Here is a 26,393-nt window from a genome sequence, read left to right as displayed (position 1 = left end):
AAACAGTTGCTTGAATGGCAAAGACGGAAGGGATTTCTGCATCACATTGGGACAAAAATGAGTCCATTACGATAGCCCTAAGAATAGAAAATCATAGGGATTTTCCGGGCTTGCTTCCACGTCAATGGTCAAACCGAACATTCGCAGTTCTAAGGTCATGCTCTGTATTTGGTGGGACCAGCTCGGCGTACTGTATTATGAGCTATTAAAACCGAGTAAAACAATCATTTGCATTTTAGATAAACTATCTGAAAGACGTCTTACGCTTGGATAAGCTATATCTACACCAATACGAAGTCATTATCCCTGTATGCAATCAGCGCACTGAATTCGGAGAATTTGCATTTGCAGTCACAGGCCCTATGGCATAGAATGCTCTCCCAGTAGAAGAGTGAAACTATAAGTGATGTTTGGGAAAAAAATTAAAAACATACCTGTTTTCCAAATCCTTTGAATAAATCCTTAGCGTGTAATGAAAAAATAAACCATTACTTATACTTAATAGAATCACTTATAAAGCACCTTTGATGTTATGAAAATTGCGCTATATGTTGTTATGTTCGAATATGAACCGGAATTCGTAATTTAAAAGAACCACGCTACATGTCACTTAGGAACTTTTGCCTTTCCACCGTCGATATGATAATAAATAATTTTTGTTTCTATTTTTTTAAGTATTTAGTTGTAATATTTTATGTTTTTTAATCAAAAAAAAAATCAATAAATAGTCATTAATATGTCATTACATTAATTTTATTGAAATCCGCAATTGATATTTATAACAGGAAACCATCATTGTTCTATTGTACACTATACTGTGTGGAACATATCCACCATGTAAAAAAGAGGTTCCGGTGCATAAAAATAAAAATCATATGGATATATTATGTGTAAAATTAAATGTCGTAATTACCTTGAAATCTCGGGGCAACTGAATTGTTTTGCCAATTGGAATAATTGCTTTGTCTGAATGGAGTTGTTGCGCCATTGTGGAAATCATTTCTATTTTTATTGTACATTGGTGAATTGTTACTGGAAATAATGCCTTTGGACCGCTTTTGCAGGCTAAAAATAATAGCGGTACATATATGTTAAGTAGAATCTCTAAGTTTAGTCACATCACTCCGCTGCTTTGGGAATTAGACTGGCTATGTTTTCAACACATGCACAGAACTGCTAAAAATTATGCTGAGCTGTTAGACTTGCTCCGCACGACTCCTGATGCAATCAAATCGGCTATCCTATCTATCAAATTGCCATCCCCTTAATTCTACTCTTTTTTATGTGTTTCTCTACTCATCTTCACTTTGCTTTCTTTTCCTTTCTTCTTTCTTTCTTTTAAAAAAAAATAATTACATGTTATGATTTTATTTTATGTTATTTTCTATAATACTTTATGTACTTTTAACTGTACATTGTAAGAGCCCTCTGGGCTTTTATTAAATAAATATAAATTATTTTGTCTATGTATAAGTCACTCCACAACTCTGCTCCGGAATATCTAAAAGAACTATGCATTCCGGATGAACTAGCTAACAGACATTTTACGCTTAGATCAGCTACATTTACGGCAATAGGAAAAGTTACCGGCGCACAAAATTTGGTGAACGCGCATTTGTGCTAGCAGGCCCTATGGCATGGAATGCTCTTCCAGCGGAGGTGCGAAACTGCGAGAGTGAAGTGATGTTTCGAAAGAAACTAAAAACCCACTAGTAATCTAAATCATTTGAATAAATCCATCGCATGTGAAGACAAAATAAATCAATTTTAACAATTTGAACTTGAATTATAAATTTTAAGATAAAATTAAATTAATATTCATAGGATTAGTTTGTAAAGCGTCCTTGAGGTATTACATTACAAAAATGACACTATGTAAACTATCCATAATAATAATAATAAAAACAAACTGACAACAGTTACTTATAGCAAGATTTACTTACTGTGATTTCCCCAAGGCGGTCTTCTGTTTTACCACAAGTTCGTTCAGTTGTTTAATTTCCTTTGTTACAATGGGAATTAGATTTGGATTATACTTGTTACCTTCAAACTAAAAGAGATAAGTTCTAATTTATAATCATTATATTAGGAATATCAAGATCATTTATGGTACATTCTTCATTTTATAGCCTTATTTACGGCATTAGCCAATGAGGAAGTTCAGTGCTAAGGGAAAATGGATATAAAAAATGTTTTCTTACATGCGATAAAAATAAGAGCATTTAATTTAACTCCATTTAACGCTGAAATTTCTCAAAAATGTAATAAAAATGGTTTTAACAAAAATGACTACTTTGAAATGTCACAGGTTCGGGTGAACAATAACCAATCAATTATAGCGTTGTTGTGTGCTGTAATAGATTCCGATTTCCAAATAGCCATTTTTTAAAACTTTAGGTGTGTTTTGACAGGTACTGGATTCTCCTTTGAAATGTCAGGAAAATTCACTGACTTGAACTTGTGACGTCACGGGCGGTGTAATTACAAAACTTATCATAGCGGTGATAATATGATACATAAATTATTATTTTTTGGCTTAGTTTGATAATCTTTATTTAAAAAATTCAAACCACTGAACTTCCCCTCTACAGCAATACACATTATAGAAAAATGCCCCCAAAAAACGATATTATCATTCCTATAAAATTCAGTCCCTCGTATTTAGGCTAGCTCAGACAGAGTGGTACATTTACCAGTACATGGATATTAACAAGTTTACCTTTCAGGTATCAATATTTGTTTTTTTAAATGACATTTATTCATCATTTCCCTATCCACACCTAGTGATGCATAGGGCACTCCGTTGTAAAAAAAAATAGAGCGCAATGGGTGAAATTATCCAAAACCATTATACTTATTTAATTAATAAACTTATAAACCATATAAATATGTAACTCATTGATTGATAAGTGATCATTAAAAATATTATGAAAATATTTTAACCCCTTTCTATTTTATACCAATTAAAAGTTTTGTTTTTAATTATGGGACAAATTTAATATCCGGCGGCCGGATATTTAACCAAATATCCGGTATTCGGCCAAACCCCCAGAGGAAAAAGCTCCGAAGCTCTTTCAAATAGCATTCCTTTTTCTAACAATTGAATTTAATAATATATTTTATAAGCATAAATAATAATTAATAAATTTGAAATTATTAAATTCAATATCCATTTAATCACTACTTTCAATATCTTAATGAATTTTGCAAGTAGTAGTTTTGTAGTCTCACTTGGAAAATATCCCGGCATTCGGTGTTGAGGAAGGTGATGAGATCCTTGTGTCCATACTTGTGTATTGGAATACGACCTTCGCGCTCTGTGTTAGCAAAGTCCCTCTTCAGGCAGTTGACGTCCATGCGCGCCGGGTTGGAACAGACCAGACTAAGCAGCGTACGCTTGAGCTCAGCTAAGCTTTGCGCATTGTCAGCCATTTTGTGCCGCTGAAAAAAACATTCCAAAATCGCAAACATAAAAAGCATTAGGTATCTTCCAAGACACTTTAATAAAATTAACATTATTATTAAATCTGAAATACTTCATTACCTTTACATTTCGTCGGGATTATAGAACCACGACAGTTGTGCAAAAAATGCGATATTGACATAAATATATTTTAAATATTTAAAGCATTAACTTTGTAGTCAAACATTTTACTAAATGTTATTAAATATTTGAATACAGGGTGTTCTTTAAACCCTGTCACACCCGAAACCACGATGATCAGTATGGGAAAGAAGACATATTAGTATATTTAAAAAATATATTTAAAATGAAGAAATTTTTTTTATATAAAATGGTTGCTTACTTCTGCAAGGGAGAAGGAAGGGGAGCGTTATAACCGAGTTCGACTGTATGTATAACTAACCCAAGTATCAAATGGTATACTGCGAAACCGTCAAATGTTGCCCTGGATGGAAATTTTGCCCTTACAGTCTAATCTATGATCAACCTTTAAAAAAACATATTTCCATTTGATACCAAATTTACCGAAATCAAATGGAAATATGTTTTTTTAAAGGTTAATCATAGATTAGACTGTTTGGGCAAAATATCCATCCAGGGCAAAATTGGACGGTTTCGCGGTACTTTGTACTTATCAAGTTGTGACGTCTTTATGTCAAATAAAAATTAAACCGCTCTTGTGTAAAGTCAAAGATTTATCATCTGACAAATTTTACATATTAGATTCAGTGAAACGCGTAAAATTAGAAGTCTTAAAAGTGACACAATCTAATACCAAACTGTCAAATTTAACAATTTTAGCTATTTATTTATGTCAATTACTATTTTATAGACATGTGTATATATAAGTCGCCTATTTCCAAAGTTCATCTTGTCTTGTTTTGAGATATTCACAAAAAATATGGAAAGACCTCTGTATTCCAAAAGAAAATGAAAATAAATGTTTAATTAAATTTAATCAAATATAGCGTAAACGAAAAACACAATTCTAAAACAAGATAGTCATTTTTTTAATTATTTTAAGATATATCATGGACATGATGACTTTTGTAACTGTTTTATAGCATTTGGGAAATGTTTTAAAGGGGCAGGATGAATTATTATGGTAATAATTGCGAAAATAGTTTTAAGGCGAGATAACATAACTATGTTTATTTTATTATGACAAAGAATAAGTACAAAAGTAAACAAAATAAGTTACCTCAAAATGGATAAGTTGATATTATTTGGAAATTGGGAACAAACCGACAAGACGTGTTTTGAAATTGGACGATAGCCTTTAAACTGGATTATAATCAAAATACTAGTTTTGTATTTTTTTGTTGAAAATTTATGTGCCTCCTTTAAGAAAATGGCAAAATCAGTTCATTTTAAATAAAAACTGGAAAATATTTATTTCGGAAATGGGCCACACGTATATATTTTATAATCAATTCAAAGCTTATTTTATCGTCTAAACGACTAAAAGAAATTGATTAACCAAAATCGAATTTCAATGTTAAATATTTATGCTTCCGAGTGATGTTTTTTGTTGTTATCTATAAACGCGTATGTTTTCTTTAATTCAATGGATAAACCGATACAAAAATAACATTCTGAAGATATGAATATGACCACAATAAAGGAAATTTCTTTTTAAATCTGAGTATAATCTACGCCATTTACAAAAAAATATGCGAAAAGCATGCGAATTTGTTGTTATTGTTAAAACTATAGTGCCAGAAGCTACATGGCGAAAGAATACCGAGATAGTAGGACCTTCAAAATACATGCATTAAACTTACCAAACAATGATTTGTGTTGTCAATATTTAAAACTGGAGAAATTGATCACATATTTTTTTATTTCAATGTCAGTGTCACAGAATAGCATAGAACTTTCGGAAGCACGTGTTGTGGCTTGTGGCGTTATTTGTGGTGTTATTTGTGGGAAGAATCGAATTAAAATAATCGTAATATTCGATTATTAAAAAGATCGAGACATTTCGAAATGCTTACAACTAATCGAGTTCACTCGTACTAATCGGAAAAATAATCGAGATATCTCGAGTGAATTCATTCGAAATGGTTTTCCGAGACAATCGAGATATGATTTCGATCTTGACATTTCGAGACAATCGAAATATGATTTCGATCTTGACATTTCGAGACAATCGAAATATGATTTCGATCTTGACATTTCGAGACAATCGAAATGTGATTTCGGACTTGAGATTTCGAGACAATCGAGATGTAAGTTCTGACATGTGAGTAAACATTCACAAATTTTAACATTTTTGTGTGTCGTATCATCAACACTATGATTTTAATTTTGATTTTATTTTGAAATTACTCTGCGTGTGACGTATTAAATTCACGTCTGATAGTTTGTTTCCCGGAAATAGGATTACTATCATCGTCATCATCATTCCATATCCGCACCTAATGGTGCATAGGGCATTGTATTGATAAACCAATCACAGCGTATTTTGATCATTTTGTGTTACATGAAGGTCAGGTGATTAGTCTTACGCTTCAGATACCAGTCCAGGGATTTGAAATATTTTAGTATGAAAACACCCTCATAAATAAATATTTCAAATCAACCATGTCAAAGACCTCTTGCATGGTAGGCAAATGCGCTGACCATTACACCACGAGGCTGACATATAACTACATATAACAACGCTATATTATTGGTTGATTTTTTTAGATAGGTACATTTTCAAAAAATTTACAATTTATTGTTCTAATTTTTGACATGTTTTATATCAAATTTCCTGTAGGGCTGAACTTCCTCATAATTATTTTGAAGTACTTTGTTATTACAGATGTATTTTTATCCCCCCACCCAACAATTACCAATGTTGTTTTTTTTTTTTGCCGTTTTCTTATTTTTCACGGTAAAAAAATCGATTGATTCGATTTGTATGTCTCGAATGCTTGTATTTCGATTATCTAAATATCTCGATTATTCCTATCATTAGTCATTTGTTATTTTTAATTTTGTAATGGTGGAAATAATCGAAATACTCGATTATCAAAAAGATCGAGACATTTCGAAATGCTTACGATTAATCGAGTCCACGAACTAAATCGGAAAAATAATCGAGAAAAAATAATCGAGATATCTCCAGTGAATTCATTCGAAATGGTTTTTCGAGACAATCGAAATATGAATTCGGATTTGACATTTCGAGAGAATCCATTCGGAATGGCTTCTCGAGAGATTAAAGCTAGGGTTTCCTAGGACAGCGGTGCCCGTATCTTTACGGCCGTAGTGAACGGTGATGCGGTGGACAGCCGTCGTAGAGGTTGCTAGAGAGTGGTTTTATTTTTAAACGGTGTTATCAACACCGTTTTCCTAGGAAACAACTCTCTAGTCACCGTTACGACGGCTGTCCACCGCATCACCGTTCACTACGGCCGTAAAGATACGGGCACCGCTGTCCTAGGAAACCCTAGCTTAACGTCTAAAATGGCTAACTTTTTAAAAATCATAGGAAGAACTAAAGAAATATGAAAAAACAATGAAAAAAATCTGATTTGTGAAAATTGTTACTTTCATCCCGGTCTCCCCTAGATAAAATATATGTGGGCATAGACTTAATTAACAGTGGCCTTATTCTATAACTAAATCGTTTTGTAAATTTATTTGTATCGTATGCGAGAGAACGAGAGCGAAATACGATTTTGGTTGCGTTAGAGTGAGATAAATATACGACGAACGAACGAACTTACGAAACGAAATTGAGATATAATAATAAGCCTGCTGTATCCCCCAGACACTTTGTTAATTTTATACGGGCTTCCGGGTTTGATTTCCGGTAAGATCATCGTAAATAATATATACAATAAATTACTTTTTCTATATTTGATTATACTGTTTATTTTCTGCAATTCATTAATGAGAAGGGATTTCTTGGCCTGTTGTGACGCAAAAAACACCGGATGACTTATTTTAACAACCTCCAGCACTAACTTGCTTGCCGTCTGATATATCATTTTCTTTTTAAAATATACCTTTTTATTGGAAAATGGTGGTAATGATTTCGAAAAAAAATGTCCTTTTCACGCATAAACATATTAGTACATATAAAAATATCGTATCCGTCTTTATCGCTGAATATTTTTTTTATTTTCACCTATATATTTTTTGTGCACTTTGCCCAGCTAATAAAGGTACATATACTCCGTTCTAAGCTAGGAAATTACATTTTACGATATAATAATAATTTACAAGGTAGTAGAAATAACAGACAAATAAATCAACTTAATAGAATACACATACTGATTCAAATATATATAAATATACATATACATTATATACACACATACATGCACACTGCACACATACACCCTCGCATGCATACACACATACATATACCCATGCACATACACATTTATACATTCATACATAAAATATACAATATTTAATTTATATACAGGTATATGCCAAACTTCATGATTGCCAGTTGGTTTTTTAAAAATTATTATTTATTTTTATATTTTGTTTTCAACATCTAGTAAGAATCTTCAATCCACGGCATGCATCAAGGACTCCCTCCCTACGACCAATGTCATGAAAGAGCGAAGTCAACACCTTCATCAACTTGGCAAACATTCCCGCTTTTCCACAATTCTGAACCTTCTTTCCAACCTAGCCATGGACTATTAATATAAAAAAACATGTTTTAAATAAATATATTACACAAAATACATTATTTATATATTATTAAATAATTATTTTTTTGTTTTTACAACTACCCAACCACGAGTTGCAGGAAGTGGTTGGATGCGGTTGGCTCAGGATAGGGAAATATGGAGACTAAAGGGGGGGGGCTATGTTCACCATCGGACAATAGACGGCTGATGATGATGATGATGATGATGACCCAACAAAAAGGACTTCACTTCTAATACCTTTTTGCTAAACATAAATCACACACCACTTGATTAAATTTTGTTTCTTCATCGGAAACCTTTGTTTATTCGTAAATGCATATTTATGTAACACCATTGAAAATCCATTTTATTTACTATAGAATTTAAAATAAAATAGAAGAATGTAAATAATTAATAACTCATGTACTTTTCAAGTCATCATATTTATTTACTGAAACGTATCATATATGACGTGAAATTAATGACGAATTATTGGAAAAAACACTATATTGAGTGTTTATAATTTAGAATATATTTGGAATATTTTTAGAATAATTTTATAAATAAGTAGGTGACATTCTAATAACCATTATGACATTTGACAGTTATGATAACAGGTGGCAACACTATAATACTAAAATAATTTCTGGCTGCCTACCTGTCATCGCATTTCACATTTTTGTCAAAGAATGTAGCATAATTAATAGGGATTTTTTTCATATGTTTTTTCTACGATTATTTTCCAATTTTTTCGTAGAAGTAAGTAACGATGGCGCCGCCAGACTCGCCAGCCGTGGATACCACGGAGCTGCGAGCTGAGATCGAGAGGCTCTCGCGCGAGCTGGACCAGGCCAGCAGCGAGAAGCGACAGTCTGCTCAGTATGGGCTGGTGTTGCTGGAGGAGAAGAGTGGTCTGCAGAGCAAGTGCGAGGAACTGGAGACACTGTATGAGAACGCTAAGCATGAACTGGAGATAGCGCAAGAGGTATGCATCACTTCTAATTTACATACTTCCACATCACTCTGCATTTTTGCAAATTTTTCGTCGTATTTATATTTTTTACATATTGACACCAATTGATGACCTGTCTGTCAAATTTACATTTTATCAATCAAGAAGTCACCATGCCTCAAACTGGTTACGATTCTACAACAAGCTACCTCATGAAATTCAGGCTTTGCCACCAAAGAATTTTAAAGATTTTGTCAAGCACAGGCTGTCTGGAAAGAGTTACTATAGAGTCGAAAAATATTTTCAGGACAAGGCAGCTTAGCATTAGATTTGTGTTCATAGATTTTAGTTTGTTGATTTGAATTTGAGTTTAATTGACTAATTGTTGAATTGTATTATATAGTTGTTATTTATAGACTTTTGTAAGTGATGCAATGAATCCTTATGTAAAGAATATACTAAACTTAACTCATCATCATCATTCCCTTTCCGCACCTAATGGTGCATAGGGCACTGCATTGGTAAAACAATGGCAGCGTATCTTGATCATTTTTTGTTAGATGAAGGTAAGATGATCAGTCTTACGCTTCAGGTACCAGTCCAGTGACTATGAAATATTCCAGTGTAAAAACACCCTTTTAAATAAATATTTCAAATTAACCATGTCGGGAATCGAACCTGAGACCTCTTGCATGGTAGGCAAACGCGCTGACCGTTACACCACGAGGCCGACAACTTAACTAACTAAAAATGTTATATTATTCAACGATGCCTTGAAATCATATTCCGAATAAATCACATTCAAATTCTTTTTGTTAATTTTAATTAAACTTCTCTTGTTTTAAGCCAAACCACTAAATGAAAATTTATACAAAATGAAAGTAAATTTTAGCAATATAATCTAAAGTGTCAACGAGTACATGAAAATGAGTTAAATATGGGATTAGGTAGGGTAAAAAATAAACTTTTTGATGATGTATCATGTGAACAACAAATACAGCGCTAAGCCATTAATTTTATGCAATTAATGATTTTAAAAATAAAGTTATAAAACCTGTCTGATTTGAGGATTTAAGTTATTATTTTACTTTCACTCTCAGCGCATTTATTTGTCTTACCATTCATTCGTCCCACATAAATGAACTATCTAAGTGGTCCTTTCTCATTATTTTCTATTATACCAGTTACAAATTAGCATTTGGATTTTATAATTTGTAACCCTGTTATTCATTGATAAATAGTTTCCGGGACACGGCTATACTCTATGGTACAGTGTTTTTATCCTTATAATCCCACTAAGCTGATGGCCCTGACTCGTATATTAGAAAAAATCATCGAATCAATTATAAACCTCAATGTTTTTGTTAAGTAAATTCGTGAATTTCAAGGCACATAATATCTAGTGATATTTTGTAAACTTGCGAAACTAACACCCAATTCACCAATACTTAATAGGTTAACCGAGATATTTTTATTTTATTTAAACAATGTTTTTTTCTGTCAGAATATTAATAATTGGTTGTAATAATGTCAAATCTCCAGGCGCTGGCCAAGTTCCAGACATCTCAGAAAGTGACCACAAAGACTGGCATAGAGCAGGAAGATGCCCTTCTTAATGAGTCGGCCGCCATGGAAAACAGCCTTAACATGCAAATACTGGATCTCGAGAACGAAAACAAGCAGGTAGGCTTTTTATTTATCTATTTGTCTGGATTTCTCTATAGTTTTGTGTTTGATTGCAACCTCAATTGAACCACCGGTATCTAGATAAGTTTTGAGGACTCCTCACACTGACTTCCATATAGAAAAGAATCGGAACTTAAAAGAGCAGAATTTCGAGAAGAACCCTAAAACTAAAATAATATGTCATGTTTATGGAGTCTTTCGGTTTTTCTTTTCATCGTTCAAAGCAATGCTAAAGTATATTTATTTAGATTCATCTCAAAATATACTATAATATTTATCAAAGAAAATCATGATTGCCATAAAGATAGATAAAAAATTGTTTAAAAACATGACATTTGAGAATGGGAGTCTTGAAATAAGTGGTCTAGCGGTTAAATTGTACAGCTAAAATTAAGTCAATTTTTTTAGCAGGTCAATTTTTATTTGAGTTATGACTATTTAAAACACCAAGGTTTAATTAAATAGAGATGATGCTTCATAGAACGATAGATTCAAATTATGTTCTAAAAATGGGCATTGTCACGTCATACCGCATCTGCGTTGCCGTGCAAAACGTGTAGTAGAGCAAAAATGACTATCTGTCTATTCCAGTTTACTGTGAATTCAAAGCTGTATGTCGCGCCCTTCTACGCTGCTTCACATTTACTGACTACTGCGCATGTAACACTATTTACCACCAAATAAAAGATGAGTTCTGAAGCCTCATTTGAATAAAACACAAGGTGATAAAACCAACAGAACTTTGTAATTTGGGTAATTTTTCAACACCAGATTTTGAGAATGAGGAAGTTCATTCTCTTTTTTTATCAACTATTAAACTAGGCCAAAAAAATATTTATTTTTATATATCATATTATCAGCACTATGATTTTTTTTTAAATTTTGTATTTCTAAAATAACTCCGCACGTAAGAGGTTCTTCTCTGTCAGTTCTCCCGATAGGATTGTTTACAGTAAGCACACCGGATATCATTCACAGCTCTCATATCATTGGTTGGTTCATATTAACCAGTGACGTTGTTCAAAGTAGTGCGTTTTTATTAAAATATTTTTTATTATTTTTTTCATACATTTTCAAGAAAGTTTTTGTACAATTAAATGCTCTAATTTTTACCGGGCGCATGAAAACATTTTTTGTATGCTATTTCCCGTAGAGCTGAAGTTCCTCATTACTTAGATTTTTCATTAAAAAGGTCTTTTAATGCCCTTAATTTCTGATTTTACTTAAAGGGAAAATATGTATTCGCGTTCTTATAATTTTATTCAAATATTTTAAATTTGGGAGCCATTTTCAATGAGTCAATATAAATAATTATTCACTATTAAAAAATAGAAATCAAGTTGTGGTAGAGCAAATTTAAAGTTCTTGTTGTTCTTGACAATATTTAAACAATGGTAATAACTTAAAAACAATAAATTTACAATAGTCTCATTTCACTGTCAATAAAAACTTTGGTTTACTGCCAATAGTAAAAATAATAAATCTTTATTAACCATAACAATATTATGGTTAATATATAATTAATATAATATAATATTATACAATGTGATAAATACAAAAATATACATGGTTAAATGGCGGACTTATTGCCACTAGCAATTTCTTACAGTCTAGCCAAAACTAGATAAAAAATACAGTAATAAAAATTGTTAAAAAAAAAAAAAAATTAAGTTTACAAAACACAGTCAACATATTATACAAGATTGTGGTGTCTATTGCTTACATTAATTATATTCAATACATTTTAATTTATTCAATTGCATCTTCCAAATAATCATTTATAGTATAGAAACATTTATTTATTAGAAACACTTTTAACACTAAACATAATCATAAACTGACTAAAATATATTTTCTTTGCTTTTTGGTCCTGCTAATTTTTTTTTCTCCGCAAAAAGTAATTCTTTCGTTCTTATGATTGACCCCAATACTTTAATTTTGGGGGGCCATTTTCAACTAGTTTTAAATAACTAGCTATTAAAAAATGGGAATCAAGTTGTGGTAAAGCGGAGTTCGAATATCAGACCTCTGATCACTAGCCACTGAACCACAATACGATTGTATTTGCATTGATATATCAATTGGGCATTAAGAGGCTGGTAATATCATTCTGTTAAGTAACATTTTAAACATTGTTAAAGAAGATAAATAAAATAATAATAATAAAAGTTATTAATTATTAATTTGTGCTACCCAAAATCTTATATTTAAATTATTATTTTTTTACGTATAACAAGGTGAAATTTAATTGAGAGACGAAATTTTGTTAAAATGTACCAAAAATAATATAATTAGTTTTTAAAAAATCAGACAGGCAGACAGGCTGACAAACGGTAACATCACATGTAAAAATGTAAGCAGGATTTAGAAGTTCTAAATTTTAAAATAATCACAGTGATGTCATATAATCTGAAAAATAAAATAAACTTATATATGGGTGTTAACTTATGTTTTGTCTGTTTTTTTCCAAATAAAGAGAACAAGAGGACAAATTGCAATAAATTAGTCAATAATGTATTCTCATTCATTATTTTATAAAAAAATTGTCAATAATCTTTTCTCCTTTTTTGTTATTTTATTATATTTTGTTTTTCCCTCTACTGATCGCAAACAAAAAGAGGTGTCGAAAATGCTCACTTTTGTCTGCTTGACATTCCGTTTTGAAGGCTTGTTATCAAATAAAATAATATATGTAATATAAAAGCAATTGCAATATCTTATAGAGCACAAAATTTTATTTCAACTGACCTTTACCGTTTTGTTTTACTTTTGGTGCTCATTTTTAAGTTTGGAATAAAACGGACACAACTTATGTTACCACCTGATAGTATATATTTAAAAAAAATATATGAATACTTCCTGCCATAGTTCCATCCACTAAAAGTTCCAAATATGTTAGATTTGCAACACCAGCAAGTTCTATATTTAGAATTATGTTTACGCTATAGACACAATGTTTACATAAGCATAGAGAATTTTCCCAATGAACCAGAGTTATTTCAAACACGTTCCAGAAATAAAGTGGGCATGGCGTCCTTGATGCCTAATTTATGTCCATTTTCATGGATGATCTCAATTCAAGCCAACACATTGCCCGACCGCCTGTCATAGTTAGCCAGTCACTCATGGAGAGAACTCCCAGTGCAAATTATTTATATCCAACATAAAACTATTTACTAGTGGCAATACTGTTCCTTTTTAAAGGAATATTACGTTAATATTTATGGAGAAAAGTGTTTTAAATAATAATATATATTAATGTGTTGTGTAGTATTTTACTAGTATGGAAAAAATACATCGGAAAATAATGAGATTGTTTAATGTATAGTAATGAATAGATGAACACATTCCTCAAAAGCGATAAAGAAATTATGCTCAAAATAATATATAATATTAAAAATAATATGTATTTTAAATATAACAGATAAAAGCTTACGAACTTTTTTATAGGATTTTTGTCCTGTTATTTGTTGATTTAATAGGTCACTTTGCAATTCACAATTCTGCTCGATTAAATATTCATATATTTTCGATTCTCCATCTGTTGATTTCTTTCAAGGTAAAATAGCTCACACTCTTTTATTTACTTGTAAATAATAATATTTAAAAAATAAAATATTACATTTTATCATGTTTTTGTGCTGTTGAAAAATTTTGCACTTTAAACTGTCTCGATCAGTCAGGGCTATGAAATTTCAATTGAGTTAGCTGTAATTAACCTACTCTATTTCACTTCCCCCACAGCTGTTGTCAATTGGCTGACTCATCCTCTCCAGTACACACTGTACTGAGCACTGTGCTTTTTTATTGTAGTGTGAAGAATTTTAGATACGGAAAGGTTAGCTTTGCTTTTTAAACCTATTTAGGGGAAAATTTGTGAGATTCATTGATTGCCAATCTTGAAACGTAAACTAATGTAGAAATAATTAATAATTTAAAGTGCTGAAAGTAACTAAAATATTGAATAATTTAATATGCTGAAAGTAACTAAGAGAAAACCCAGTAATTTGACAGTGTAAATGTTAAATTAATTTTGATTAAAAAAAAAATAAAAAAATAATTGTTGTAAATAAAAATATAGATTTAAAACATAATGAATGGCGAATGAGGAAGTTCAGTGGTTTAAAAAAAAGATATATTTGTTAAAAAACTATTACTTTTTAAAGTTTTGTATTTCTGATATTACTCTGCGTGTAACCTCTCAAGTTCTTTTCCGCTCTTTCTTGGTCAGTTCTGCTAATTGGTCCGTTTATTTACTGTTCTCCGGAAATCTTTCACAACTCTCTTATCATTGGTTGATTCATACGAACTATTCAATTTATTTTTAAAATTACATACATTACAAACTAAAATTTAATGCGTACATATTATAAAAAGACAAAAAATACATAAAGAGACTCTTGCCAAAATAGTAGGAGAAACCTGCTCCGGAAAACCCCTTCAAACGCATGGAACAGATCAACATACAGAGTGATGTTGTTCAGCATAGCGGTAGCCCTTTCAACAGGCATAACCATCGGCAGGTTGGTCCTGTATATCGGAATATGAAACAATCTATTCTGACGCTGTTTTAGGTGATGAACTAGTGACGTCGTTCAAAGTAGTTTGTTGTATTAAAATATTTTTTGTTTTTTTTATACAATTAGCAAGAAACTTTGCTGTACAATTGAATGCTCTTATTTTTAAAGCACGTAAGAAAACATTTTTTATATCAAATTTCCCATAGGGCTGAACTTCCTCATTGTTAAATTATTAAATAACAAATAATATTATTTTATTTCATTTCTGTATTTTGCAAAATTGTAGTCATTAAAACTTAAATTAAAACAATATAAAATTATAATTCATGAATGATCTTATTTGATTTCTGGTAATTGTTATAATTAGTGGTGAAATGAGAGTATTATAACATAACGATGCCTCCTTTTGACATTTCAAATAATAATTGGTTTTTAATGCAGTTAATTTTGGTGATGTAGTCGCTTAATTATAATGTGAAAGAGTACAGCTATCTGTAATACTATGGTACGTATAATTCTCTTTGCTTTATTTTATTTTAATACTTACTAATTAGCTACATATGTTTAAGTATCTGAATATTTTTAATTCTCTATATTATTAAAAATGTTTAATCTCTACATTGATTATGTTTTTAAAACAAAAATGTTTCCAAAATATACTGTGTGATTAGATTTTTGTGAAATATGCAATTATTTAAAAAAAAAGAAATATACATACATTCTATTTATTAAGGTAATTCAACAAAGATACTCGCTTGTACAGTGGTTTATTTTGTTTAGGGAAACAATACAAACCACTGGCGTATAATACTAACTACATCTTAAGATATAGCTAATATTGCGTTGAACTTAAAAATTTGAAAAAAAGAAATAGCAAATCACGATACACATGCAAACTTTCATGAAAGGCATATTTTCTTAGGAATTAAAGTATAGTGTTGTAACACGCACGTATACTTATTTTAACATATTGTGTTTGTAACTATCCCGCATATATTATTCCAGCTGCGGCAGGAGCTGGAGCGCGTGGTGGGTGAGCGTGAGCGTGCTCTAGTGGAGGGCGCAGAGGTGGCGCGCGGCGCCGCGGCCTCGGAGGGCGAGCGGCGCGGGCTGCGCGCGGATGTGCGAGAGGCGCGCGCGTGCGAGGCGCGTCTGCAGGCCGACCTCGCCGACCTGGAGGATGAGAACATCGCACTGCAGAAGCAGGTCGCGGCCCTCAAGTCCTCGCAGGTAACTCCACTCGGCGGTGTATTGTACACTCGGCACTTACTGTTATGTAGATTAAGCGTGTCAAAATTAAAGGGCGACTTGGGACAAATACTGAAGATTTCAGTTTACGTGGACCACAAAAAAAATAAACCTCAATATTTCTTGAATTTCCACGTTCCAGAAACCAGACGATATTTTATTAGGTTTGCAAGACGTAAATCAACACAAAATATGTGTCCTATGACAGGTTAAGGTGCAGTGGCAACACTTTGGAAGAAATATAAGTTCAATGTGCAAATTGAACTTAAAAGAAATATTTCCCATACTAGGCAACGCCTGAAAACAATTTTCCAATTTTTAAACTTCTTCTTGGACCAGTTGTTTTTTTTACAATATTTTGGGTTTGTTTTAGCTCTTTAGCTTCACTAAAATCAACATTAAAGGCATCCACCACGTACCCGAATCCGTTTTAAAGACTAAATGTCTTTCTTCGGATTCACTCATACAAGCAAGCAATTTTTTTATTTTTCATTACGAATCAACAGATTGAAAAAATTGAGAAATATGGATGTTCAAATTTAGGCAAAATGGTGAATTTTACACAACGTGTAAAGTGGACATTTAAACCAGTAAATGACTGGTCATAAGCCCTGTAAATGCCTAGACTTCCATATTCTCTTCTCTAAAATGTTCTCTATCCCTGTTGTAATTTTTTAATCTAATGACTCCCTAGGGGCTGGAATCCAGTCTTTTGTCTACAAACATTTGGAAAAACTCAAAATATTGTAACTAAAAGAAAGTCTTTTTGCCACTGGTTTTGTTGGTTTCCACAAAAACAGTGATTGATGACAGTAGTGTTTTTGCCTTTAACCCCCCTCAATTGTCCTAATACCAACAGCAGGTCAATTACCCTAACAAACTAAATCTGCACGAGTGCACTGTACTGTAGGTGGAGCTGGAGGGGCTCAAGCACGAGGTCCGCGTGCTGCGCGAGGAGGCGGGTGAGCAGCGCGCGGCGGCGGAGGAGCTGGGCGGGCTGCGGAGGATAGCGGAGCGCCAGCTGGCCGAGGCTCTGGAGGCGCTGGCCGCGGAGCGCGAGGCGCGGCGCCAGCTGCGACGGGACCTGGACCAGCACCAGGGCCGCGACGCGCTCTACAGCATCACCAACCTGGCCTACAGCATCAGAGGTGAGGCGCGATACACCGCACAACATAATTACTACTGTTTGACAACCATTTATTTCCTTATATAAGTAGGTGAGATACATTGACTTTACAAAAATTAACAATTGGAAGAAATATGGATGTTTAAACATGGCAAGATGGTGAATGTTAAGCAGTGTAGAGGTGTTCTTTTGAGCTGTCAAACCGTAAATGATAGTTGCACTACACAGTAGTAGAAATGCTAATTAATGAATATTTTCTGTTCATTCCATTTAGATTTAATGAGGTCTTCAATTGTCCAAATCATTTATAAAAAACAAATTTTTGTTACTGTAAAACAAATAACATAATAATCACAGGCATGTCAGAGGATGCGAACATGGGCAGCGATGGAGAAGAGGACGTCACTGCTCTGCGCAGAATCCAAGCCGACCTACAGCAGGGGACGGGTGGAGACGCCTCCACTCCAGGAGACCCTCGACATGTGGACTTGTTCTCCGAGATTCATCTCAACGAGCTCAAGAAGTTAGAGAAGCAGCTAGAGGCCGTGGAAGGAGAGAAGGTATATTCATTCTTGTATTATTTAACGATAAGCAGGCAGCTTATAGCTGATTTGGCCGTCACCGTGTTTTATCGGGATAATTTTTAAATTCATTAACTTTCTTTGCACAATCGCTTTCCTAGTCTATCCCAGGATTTCTTTCCATAAAAAAGGTGGGCAGGAAAACTAATAACCGTGGCCTTGTAAATCAAAAATATATATTTTACTCAATTAATATAATTTTTTTACAATGAGGAACTTCAGCCCTACTGGAAATTGGTCACAAAAAATGTTTTTTACGCGCGGTAAAACTTAGAGCATTAAATTATACAGCAATTTTTTTTGAAAATGTACAAAAAATATAATTCAAAATATTGAAACAAAGACGAACTACTTTGAACGATGTCACTAGTTCATATGAATCATCTGATGATAAGAGAGTTGTGGAAGATTTCTGGTTTACTTACCGTCAACGGACCAATTGGCAGAACTGACTGGTAAGACGCGGAAGAGAACGTTGCCGATTAATTTTAATGTCAAGTCCCGTCAGGCAGGAAAAGGCTAAAATACCGTAAAGTAAATTATCTGACTAGCGATAGCCGACTGTTGCGTGCTAGTATAATTTATTACACTTTATTATATTATTAATTTCATCATAATTTATTACGCAAAGGAAAGATATTGGTATCCAATTAAAGATGTGTCTGGGAATGTAATATGTACTTTAATATTTACCTATCCTTCTAGTCGGCACTGAGCGTTAGCTTGCGAGAGGCACGGGAGGGGGAGGAACGCGGCGCGGGCGAGGCGCGTGCAGTGAAAGCCGCGCTATTGGCGGCCGCTGCGCGCCTCGAAGCTTTGCATAACATGAGAAAAAACATGCCATCACAGGTCTTATTTTACTCTATTCCTTATGTGTTTACTATTTAGTCTAAGAAACAACAATACAGTAGAATTACGCAAATAAATTATGTTTTTTGGTTCCATGTGTGTTTTCACATACTACTTGAGGTGGTAAACACAACAGAATGTTTACCCATGTTAATGCCATGCCCGAGATGCATTGGAATTATTAAAGAATAAACAAAATAATAAAAATGTTGTTTTTCTGCCGCCATTTTGGCAGAAAAAATGTGTGGGAGCGAAACATTCACGTCGAGCGAATCACTATTGTCGCAAGGTCCTGTCCATGCGCGTTCACACTAGGACAATGTGGCATAAAAGGTGTAAATATAAACAAGTTTATATTTACACCTGATGATGGGTAATTCAGAATACCCGAAACTAGTTGTGTTATAATATATTAAACTCTTATGTGGTAAAAATTACAAAGTGTTTCGTTTTCAATAAATTCAAAATTTTATTCCACAAAGTAAATGCTGAAACAATAAATAATAGAAAATGAGTTGGTCATCTATTTGCTATCATCAACCTCTCAGACTCGGCGACCAATTTTACTAAAGGAAGCAATCAGTAACCTCGTAAGCTTGAGACTAAATAGCATTTCCACAGTTCTGGCATTGTTACATATACCGCATGTGTTTTTTTTTTGTTTCCTTGTCATCTCTCTTTTCATATTTATAATATTGTTAAATAATGCCGTTTGGTGACTTGTCAGGATCCCCTGGCGGATTACAGCAGCTGGTTCCAAGTGTCAGGCCCTGAGCTAGAAGGCCTGAGAGTTCGCCTGAGTGAGGCAGAACGCGCCACCACTATCCCCGACCTCGCTAGGCAACTCAGAAACGAACTCGCAGCTGTCAATAATAAGGTAAATCGCATCCTACCCCCTTTAGAAACATTAACTTAGCTCCTGTTATTGAAATCGATCATACTTGGAAATGTACGGGTGTCCATGGCAAACCAAATATGACAATATTCCTATCTGTGGGTAGTGCGTGGAATTGGAGGCGCGCTGCGGGCGCGGGCAGCGGGCGCTGAGGCGCGCGGCGGCTCTGGGCGGCGCGGCGGGGGCGCGCCTAGCGGCCGCCACCGAGCAGCTGGCTCGCCTGTACCACCACGTGTGCACCGTCAACGGCCAGGAGCCCAGCCGCGTGCTGCTCAACCACGAGAAAAACACCACAGGTGAGCGCCGTGCTTACATATTTTGTACTTTGAAATTATTCCCGTAGGCATTGAATTTATTTTGTAATATTTTTTTAACCGCCCGAAACAAGATTTTCAGCTGAAACCAAAACTGAGTTTTTGGCTTCTGTTCTAGGTTCAACCAAAACCGAAACTTATTTAGATAAGTTCACAGGTAGTTTAAAACTTATGAGTTCATTAAAATAAGTGCCAAATAAAATACGCAATAAAATAAAAGGCTTGAATTTGTTTATTTGTAGTACTTTTTGGTTTGTTGTTATGTTTTACATATAACTTGTATGTAATCGTTTTTTAATGTACGCTATAGGAAATTCAACTTATTAACCATAAAGGAATTACAAAAATATAAATATATAAGATCTTTGAACTACTAACTATAGTCAACAAATCACATAATCTGCCCATTTTTTATTTTAGACAATGGCAATCCAATAACTAATTATTCGAATGGACAACAATCAAATCTCTCTAATTGTGTTCATTTTCTACCCGAGTACAGTCAAACGTTATCCGACACATCTGGACCGCAGGTTTCGGCTGAGCCGAAACTGAAACATCAGTCAGTCTAGTTTTTAATGTACCGCAGGATGGTGCTCTCGCTGTTATGTGCAATAATGTTAGACTTGCATAAAATGTTTTATTGTATTCAATATAAAACCGTATAATATGTTGTATTCTTAGAGTCGTTATTCTATATTTCAGGTGAAATTATTAACACATGATCAATGGACTATGAAAAATTAATCAAGAAAATTTATGAAACATGTGTTATTATCTTATGATATAATATGCAGTCAGACTTAGTTATTACGAGGAAGATGGAACCGACTGAATTTGCTTGTTTATATATTACTCTTTATGCCAGAGAAAGGTTTTTTTTAAAAATATGATCGCTATTGCATATTGTCACTAATTAAACAAATAAATAAAAAGGTTGAAGAGTTTTTGCGCAATTGTAATATTATAATATTTTTGTTTGGTTCAGTAAAATTCTAAAACAAATAAATAAGTCATTTGCTTTTATTCTTTAGAAGCCGAATGTTCCCTGGAGGGCGGAGCGGACATGGAAGCTGACGCAGAAGCCGACCTTGCTGCCGAGGAAGGTGTGGTGGAGGCGGCAGAGACAGCCAAACAGGTGGACACATTACTGGACCAGATCCTACACCTTCGGGCCGCTGTGGACAGCACGATAGACCTCGGCAAGACTCGATCCGCTTCTCAAGGTAATCTATGCAAAAAGTATGAATCTGCCATTACAGTTTGACAATGTGGTGTTCTGAATTGACATTACTTCAGAGATATTATACACTTACGGTGTATTTGTATCTTAAAATAATTTAACTAGCAATTACCGACTTTTTGTGTGTTCCGGTTTCGAGATGTAACCGTCTCTTCGTCAAGACACTTACAACTAACTTTTGTTAAAATAGATTTAAGCATATCAGCTTTCCGCTGCTTGCTTAAAATTAATATAAGCGTGAAGTGGTTCAATTTCATAAATAACATTGACTTCCGAGAACGGACGCAGCAGCCTCCTATAACGGGCGTTTTGAGGATATGGCAGTGGATGTGTCTCAGGAGAACCTAACCCCAAGTTGCCTGTTCTTTACACCTGCGGTCTCCCGCCTTCTTGGAAGGCCGTCAGTGACTTTCGAGAGAGTGCTGGCTGGCGATAGGGTCTTCTGGAGGAATCTGGTGATGTCCACATGCTTCAATTAGGAGCTGATTTGGAAAAAATAATAAAATATGTGTATATGACAAATTTAACTGACAAGATTTGAAATTTTTATAGTTTAGCTTATTTTTCCTACCCTCATCACTTTTCTGATGATCAGGCTTGTATCAGGTATCAAGAAGGTAATCCCGATCCCCCGTTTGTTTGCAGTGTCACACAGCGAAGGCAGCCAGGAGCTATGCGAGCTGCAGGAGCAGGTGGTAAAGCTGAAGAGCCTGCTGTCCACCAAGAGGGAGCAGATCGCCACCCTCCGCACAGTGCTCAAGTCCAACAAGAATACGGCGGAGGTGGCGCTCAACAACCTCAAGTCCAAGTACGAAAACGAGAAGAACATCGTGTCCGACACCATGCTCAAGCTGAGGAACGAGCTGCGCCTGCTCAAGGAGGACGCTGCCACATTCTCAAGTGAGGAAAAATTACTCTTTTATATTCGTAGCTTCATCATTCCCCTTTCCAGACCCAGTGTATTTTATTTATTTATTTATTATTTACATACAATATTACATTTTAGTTATTTTAAAACATTTTTAAAATTATTATTTTTTTTACAGGACTCACCAAGCCAATGAATATGGCTTGTCGGTAAATTTCAGTCATATGTTACATTAAAGTGATCAACCCTACCCTTCAGGTATAATATAGGTTCACAAAATAAACTTTATAATTGACATTTCATAGTTCGATATTAAAATATGGAAAAAAAAAAACTAATAGGGTTTGGTCAATTCAACCTAATTGAGTGTTTTGGGTAATGCTTAAGGTCGCAATAATGTTCTGATTGTTTGTTCTACATTACATAATTTGACGTTTAATCACCAGTTTGGCCATATTTGAAGCAAAGTGTAGCCCGCATGCAAAAAATGAAAATCGCCACGTTATGTACAGTAGAAATCTTATCTACCCTGGGAAAACATTCAGAATAGCACCCCAGGACCTCAAGAATGGTAGACAAAGATGCCAACCACTACACTATGAGGTGGGCTTATCTTCACTCGATTTCCTTTCTCAGGATTGTTACCTGAAAGTAGCCGTTGAGCCAAAAACACCCGTCCAGGGTTCTGGATCTATTTCTTGCTCAAAACTGTATTCTTAATCCTTCTGGATACAGTTTCACCACCAAGGCGACAAAATATTTATTTTGTAAATAGTAACGGGACTACTGCAGAAATTCCTCTTATACAGATAGTGTATGATTAAATCATTTTCTCTCCGTTTAGGTCTCCGGGCGATGTTTGCTGCCCGATGCGAGGAGTACGCCACGCAGGTGGAGGACCTTCAGGCACAGTTGGCTGCCGCTGAGGAGGAACGCCGGACCCTGAACCAGTTACTCCGTCTCGCCGTGCAGCAGAAACTTGGCCTCACGCAGAAGTTGGAGGAAATGGAGGTTCGTTTTTAAACTTTATTTCAATTAATTCAGAATCACTTTTAGTACATAGAAAATTTTACTTATCTAAAAAGGTAAAGGTATCTGTTTATTTTTATTTAAATTTTGTTGACGACAGTTTTTAACCATTCTTGCTTGCTGATTAATACCTGTGTTAACAATTCAGCTATTTTGTTTAAAACATTGTAATTTGTTAGTTCTTGCTAGAAATTTATTGTAATTTATTATAGAAATAAAAGAAGATTGAAGATATTGCGGTACGTGTTTGAGACTGTTTTCTTTATTATAAAAATCATTCATTATTTATACCTTAGAGTAATAATATGCCACAAAAACCATTCTATGATTATCAACTACGAAGTAAGCTACACTTTACAGCAATTCAACGGGCCGTATGTACTCTGGTCGAGAATTGCAAGCGCAAACCGAAACCGTCCATTACACAATTGTTGTTAATTGTTTTTGTAATGTGTTTGTTGATTTTTATGTATCGTATTATCAGCGCTATGATTTTATAGTTTTGTATTTCTGAAATTACTCGGCATGTAATGTCAGAGGTCCGCTTATTCTTGGTCAGTTCTGCTGATCGGTCTGTTGACTGAACGTAAACCGGATATCTTTCACAGCTCCCTTATCATTGGTTGATTCATATGAACTAGTGATGTCGTTCAAAGTTTGTGTCTTATTAAAATATTTTTTACATTCATTTTCAAGAAACTTTGCCGTACAATTTAATGCTCTAATTTTTACCGCACGCAAGTAAACATTCTGTGTATCCAATTTCCCGTAGGGCTGAAGTTCCTCGTTGAATTTAACTTGAGGAATTTTTTCACAAGTGTAACTGGGTAGTAAATATATGAGTTTATATAATTATATTTTAATAAAATTTATAAATTATTTAAATGAATCAATTAATAATATTCATTAACAAAGTACATTATGTACTGACTGACTGACAATATAACTCCCTATTGTATCGATGACGCCGGCCATTATGATCTGTCGCAGGGCCAAAGACTACTCAGGATTGAGAAAATAGGTTAATTAAAACCAACTTTTTTTAATTGGCAGGTTGATCGTGAGCTGCGCGGGGTGCGCCGCACCGGCTTGGGAACAGGGGGCGCGGGTGGCCCGATGGGAGGGGCACGTACTGGGGGCAAACCTCCCGCATTCAGCCGCCCGGGGGCGCGCTTCTAGCGCCCACTCCTCCTGCACTATCTCGCCGCTCTCTTCAGGGCCGTTGTCAAAATGTAGAGACCCCAACAAACCAACTGCACAAGCACCAATAACTTAAACTGACCAATCGATACACTAAGAATCAAAGAGAAAGAATTCAGAAGCATAAAAACAAACTTTGCAAGGCCCGGTTGTTTGATCATTAGTAACAGATACATAGTTCAAAATCAAAAATGAAAGTAAAAATAGATTATTTTTTTTTAATGTTGCTAACACTTTTAAATTATTACTATTTATAGAATTTGCACACATTGTTAGTCTATATTTGTCTGTTTTTAATTATGAATGCAGTTTAACCACATTTTTTTCTCTTAGGAAACCACTGACATATCTCTATGATTTTTTTAACTAGATATACCACCAACCCCAATATTCCTTGAAATCAATTAAGTACAATATCAAGAAGTACACTGCAATAATTATGATTCTCCAGTATTCTTGTCATATGTAACAATTAAATGAGCAAATACTACAAAAAAAAACTGGGCATTATGTCTAATTTTAAAAAGTTTGTTTTTGCTCTCCTGCAAAATGGCCAATTTAAACATACCACAGTGCACATCTAGGGGTGCGAATTAATGATTGGTGTTGGTTCAAGTTCAAAATGAAATAAATCCCTTAAACAAATGAACAAACTGATAGTATATATAGTTTGATAATTAGTAATATGTAGTTCAAAATCATTTAAGTTATAATGTTTTGAAAAAATATTCTGCTTTTAAAATTGTTCCTATTACTAATGATCAGATAACTAGGCCTTATTTTAGGTGTATTATTTTATAAATAATATTTTGATTAATTGAAGTGATGATATTTGCATCGTAAAATAAAAATGATATTATTTCTTACATGATGGTCAGTATGAGTTACGTAAATATGTATTTATTTAGTCATTTTTAGAGAATTACCCGAAACATTAATTCAATAATATAGAAAACTTTTGTGAAATTTAAAATAATGAATACAGGCGTCAATTGAATATTAGTGCCCGGACATTGGAGGTGTGGTGAGGTGTAGCAAGATAATATAGACTATACTGTTTTATACAGTTATATGAATAATGAATAATGCCTTTTTACTTAGGACAATTTATTGTAAGGTGTATGTTATTTTATTACTACTTATTCTCGCTTTTTACTTTGAATATTTGTATATATGTATCAAGCTTGTTTTTACAGGTGACAGAATTTTAATGAGGAAGTTCAGTGGTTTTTAATTTTTTTTATTTGTTAGACTATTAAACTGAGCCAAAAAAATACATTAATTTTTATGTGTCATATAATCAGCGCTATGATTTTTTAAAGTTTCGTATTTTTTAAATTACTTCGCTTGTGATGTCAAGTTCTCGCCCCTTCTTCTCGGTGATTCAGCTGATTTGGTCAGGAAATCTGTCACAACTCTCTTATCATTGATTGATTCGGAAGAACTAGTAACGTCATGGTAAGTAAGTGAAGTAAACTTTTTTTTCAACATTTTCAAGAAACTTTGCCGTACAATTTAATGCTCTAATTTTTACGGAGCGTAAAAATACATTTTTATGTTCAATTTCTCGTAGGGCTGAATTTCCTCATCATGTTTTGAACAAAAATATTTATTTACTTAATTATCTAGTAAAGCATTGTGAGAAGTCAAAAATAATAATTCTGCAAGAAACAATAAATATTTATATCAAATTAAATACCAAATGCTTGGAGAATTTAAAAAATCCAATATTTGGTGGAACGTGACTTATTTTATGCCATCATTTAAATGTATATT

At 33.8% G+C, this 26,393-nt stretch overlaps 2 protein-coding genes across 2 annotated transcripts in view; one reads left to right on the top strand and one right to left on the bottom strand.

Annotated features, from left to right (window-relative positions):
* LOC148285599 (uncharacterized) overlaps positions 1-5,381 on the bottom strand; it is a 28,728-nt gene extending 23,347 nt beyond the window's left edge. Inside the window, exons 1-4 of the mRNA XM_088243035.1 lie at positions 5,248-5,381; positions 3,232-3,441; positions 1,944-2,050; positions 914-1,065 (exon numbers count right to left, since the gene is read on the bottom strand). Of these exons, the coding sequence (XP_088099161.1) occupies positions 914-1,065; positions 1,944-2,050; positions 3,232-3,432 (460 nt within the window). The 5' untranslated portion in view covers positions 3,433-3,441; positions 5,248-5,381. The remainder of the gene's footprint in view (positions 1-913; positions 1,066-1,943; positions 2,051-3,231; positions 3,442-5,247) is intronic.
* A 3,353-nt stretch (positions 5,382-8,734) lies between these two features.
* On the top strand, positions 8,735-24,809 carry BicD (Microtubule-associated protein Bicaudal D). The gene is made up of 12 exons (XM_088242924.1): positions 8,735-9,091; positions 10,601-10,741; positions 16,270-16,494; positions 17,423-17,660; positions 17,996-18,198; positions 18,925-19,068; positions 19,796-19,945; positions 20,070-20,259; positions 21,312-21,503; positions 22,166-22,420; positions 23,233-23,399; positions 24,471-24,809. The coding sequence occupies exons 1-12, from the start codon at positions 8,876-8,878 to the stop codon at positions 24,594-24,596; spliced, it is 2,247 nt and encodes a 748-aa protein (XP_088099050.1). The 5' UTR covers positions 8,735-8,875; the 3' UTR covers positions 24,597-24,809.
* The last annotated feature ends 1,584 nt before the right edge of the window (positions 24,810-26,393 follow it).

The sequence above is a fragment of the Micrasema longulum genome, unplaced genomic scaffold, assembly GCF_059751315.1.
Source record: "Micrasema longulum isolate JH-2025_06_02 unplaced genomic scaffold, ASM5975131v1 h1tg000020l, whole genome shotgun sequence".
NCBI lineage: Eukaryota > Metazoa > Arthropoda > Insecta > Trichoptera > Brachycentridae > Micrasema > Micrasema longulum.
Note: the sequence above shows the minus strand (reverse complement) of the source record. Positions and strands in the feature narration are given on the sequence as shown.

Bases quoted from the DNA above. Each gene is read 5' to 3' on its own strand.
- BicD (XM_088242924.1), top strand. From the start codon at position 8,876: ATGGCGCCGCCAGACTCGCCAGCCGTGGATACCACGGAGCTGCGAGCT. The intron at 9,092-10,600 runs GTATGCATCACT...TCAAATCTCCAG, and splicing joins AACTGGAGATAGCGCAAGAG to GCGCTGGCCAAGTTCCAGAC. The intron at 23,400-24,470 runs GTTCGTTTTTAA...TTTAATTGGCAG, and splicing joins AGAAGTTGGAGGAAATGGAG to GTTGATCGTGAGCTGCGCGG.